Raw genomic sequence first — 3,316 nt, forward strand, 5'->3', positions numbered from 1 at the left:
TCAACATCTTCTATCAAGTCAGGTAAACAGGATATCCACTGAGTGATGATATTCCGGAACCTCCTGAACATCCTATTTTGTGTGGCGGACTTATAACCAATCCACACTCACCAGCACACCCCGGCCTTTCCACTCTGTTCTGCCTGGTGTACAATATTAGAAGAGACTTCGGCACTCTCCACCATGATCCAAACAGCACAAAAATACCGGCACAACAGGACTTAATTTAAGCATGATAAACCCTGCTGATTTTTAATAGTAGCAAACCTACTTATAACAAAGTTTAGGATGCAAAATATAAGTCTTGCTTCAGCAGATCCTATTGATATGTTAATCCTTGCTGATAATTTACTTCACAGTTTCCTAACATAAGCGTATCTGATTCCTGAGAGTCCAGGGGGTGTTCTTGCATTACTTAACCCATTCTTGGGCCTGACATATTGGCACCCAACCAATAATAATAAGGGGAACTATAGACAGGATTAGAAAAAAAAGATTATGATTATGTATAAAGATTATGACCATCAGAAAACAAGATTGTGAACTAGAAGAGAAGTAGAGGAGGAGGTAAGAAGAGACAAGGGACTGAGAATGCCTTATGTCTAATACTGTCTAATACTACTATAAAGAAAAATGAGGTAATGGTTTTGAAAAAAGGCAATCAATCAGTTCAACAGCTGAAGGTAATGTGTTAATATATAAGAACAAATCTTTAGGAAGCCTCATTTACAATCCCAAGGGAACATGTGTACTTCCAAAATTAAGTGCTAATTGACACCAATTACAAAAGTTCATACATGTCCATAGCAACTTATGGCCAAGGTACATTTTTATTTGAGGAAATAAAATAAGTAATATCACATTTATATATTTAATTTATATATTTTTTTGAATTTTGTAGAAACTCTTGTAGTAAAAAGTTAGGAATTGCAATAGGGTCTCCATTAAATTCAGGCAATGGGATGGAAAAGTATTGTGTAAAAGTAAATGCTATAATGAGAAAATAAAATAATAGTGATGGCCTGATATTCTGGCAGAGCTTCTAAAAACATTTTTTTAGAAGGAATTATCAGTAATTATTGGATTCTGGAAATTACAGCCTATTATGACAAAACATAAAGACAGTATCTAAATATATAATGTTTTAAGGGATAGATGAAATGAATGAAGAATGAAAGGCAGAATTGCTGAGGAGTGGCAAGTTCTTAGGTACTTCCTGATCAGTGGTTCTAGGCACTTGCTTCCTACCCAAGGCTGATGCTTCTCTTCTTCAAAAGATGCACCAGCCTGGGGTACTTCTCTTCAGAACAACATTCTATATATTGTTCTGGTGCTCCAGAATTTGACTTTGCTCCCTGCAGGGCCGGAACTCGGGGTAGGCAAAGGAGGCACCTGCCTAGGGCCAACAGTGCTAGGCAAGTACCCCTTCTGCCTACCCTTACTCAACGATCTCTTGCCCCCTGCCACCACTTTACACACTGCACTCTCCCCCAAGAATGTAATCACGCACGTGCATGCAGAAATTGAGCGGGGGATGTTAAGCGGAAAGGTAGCCAGCCAAGTTGCCTAGGGCCCCTGGTCGGCTTGGCCTGTCCCTGGCTCCCTGTACTTGAGTGACACCTTAGGTGACATGGTGCATACGTAGGTGGAGAAAACAGAGATCTAGACCCAATTCATCCCATATGGGTGCACATTTACATAAGGGAAATCTCCCTGTCACTGAGCACACAGGGCAGATTTGGCTGGGAGGTACACAAGTGAATTTCCTGCCTGCACTCTGCACCTGCTCTTGCACAGCTGAGCCCAGCCCTAAACCAATGCCTGTGTGCACACTTTACAATTTTTTACCTAAAATCAATACTTGCCATGTGCAACAAACTGATTTATAATTTCTTCCTTTTATGTATATCTGATATAAGCCTAATTATATATGTTTAAACACATAAATGTTTGTTAAGACCAATAACATTGTACAACAGTCCTTATGCATGTAAACAAATAAAAATATTGCTAAATGAAGAATTTTATTTTTCACATTTTATTTCTTCCTTTTCATCATCTTCTGCCTCAAAGGCTCTATGAAGAGTATCATAAATTGAATTACTGGATTTCTGTTTCCACAGTCTTCCAACAAAGAAGTACATAAATGGTTTGCAAGTAGAACTGAGAGCTGCAGTTAGTATACTGGCAAAGTAAAGACCAAGAGTATCTTGTATTGAAGACAAAAGTCTCAAGTACATTAGAAACCAGAGGAAGTTGAATGGTATCACGGACAAAATGAAAATGCAGACTGCAGCAATAACGATGATATAAAGTCTTGGTGGGTATCTGTTCCTGGTGATCCACATTATAGCAATTAGCAGAGTGAAACTAGAAAGGATCATTAATGGCAGACAGATAAAAATGCTTAAAGTGAATGTCATAATCTCTACTGCTGTACAAACCGGTGTCTGATTACTAAAATCTTCTTGGGTACATAATAAGTTTTCAATGAGACTTTCTGAGCATCCAAGAATCCAAAGGCAAATACACATTGTTACTGACAGTGTCTTTGGGCGATAATTATGACACCAAATAGGGAAAAGCTCAGAAATGCATCTTTCTATAATGATAGCTGTTAGAAAGTACATTCCAGAATATAGGGAAAGATCATAAATTATTTCTAAGAAGGTATAAAATCCAGCACTGCCTTCAAAATCAGGATTGCTACCAACTAATGTGTTTATATTGACCATCATTAAAATAGCAGCAAATGTTAGTAACAGCAGGTCAGCTGCGGTTAAGTTAATAATGTAAACACTGTATTTGTTCCGCGGGATCCTGAAGAAAAGGTACCAGAAAACTATTATATTTCCCACTAATCCAAACAGACAGAGGCCCATGGCAACAGCAGCTGCTATTGTATAATGTATGACAGAGTCTGGAGCATGACTTCCATCAAAGTAGTTTGTATCATTAAAATGCGTTGTGTTTGTGTAGTTGGATGCCATTTTGTCTTCACCTCTTAAAATATCTTCTGATGCACCTGTTATACAAACATAAACAAGCAGCAGTTATTAACAGTTTGAACTATAATGTACAATATAACTTACAATTAAGACATGGCTTTATCAACAGGGCCATTGCTCATGAGATTTGAGTAAAAGAAATGCAAGACAATGGAGACTGCACATTAACCTTATAGAAGGCTATGAATCATATATACTGTACATGATCAAGATCTGGGAAATAGCAAAGCCAAGACAGCACAAGGAACAACGGCCTTAAGTACAGCCCAAAAGGGATAACTTGGCAGAACAGCATAGTGCAACTGTTG

At 38.0% G+C, this 3,316-nt stretch overlaps 1 protein-coding gene across 1 annotated transcript; it reads right to left on the bottom strand.

The window, feature by feature from the left end:
* Nucleotides 1-2,024: 2,024 nt before the first annotated feature.
* LOC116411742 (proto-oncogene Mas-like) lies at nucleotides 2,025-2,990 on the bottom strand. Its single transcript, XM_031904581.1, has one exon. The coding sequence runs from the start codon at nucleotides 2,988-2,990 to the stop codon at nucleotides 2,025-2,027; it is 966 nt and encodes a 321-aa protein (XP_031760441.1).
* Between the last annotated feature and the right edge of the window lie 326 nt (nucleotides 2,991-3,316).

The sequence above is a fragment of the Xenopus tropicalis genome, chromosome 6, assembly GCF_000004195.4.
Source record: "Xenopus tropicalis strain Nigerian chromosome 6, UCB_Xtro_10.0, whole genome shotgun sequence".
In the NCBI taxonomy this organism is placed as follows: domain Eukaryota; kingdom Metazoa; phylum Chordata; class Amphibia; order Anura; family Pipidae; genus Xenopus; species Xenopus tropicalis.

What these genes read in the sequence shown, in the direction of transcription:
- LOC116411742 (XM_031904581.1), bottom strand. Translation starts at nt 2,990, where the DNA reads ATGGCATCCAACTACACAAACACAACGCATTTTAATGATACAAACTAC.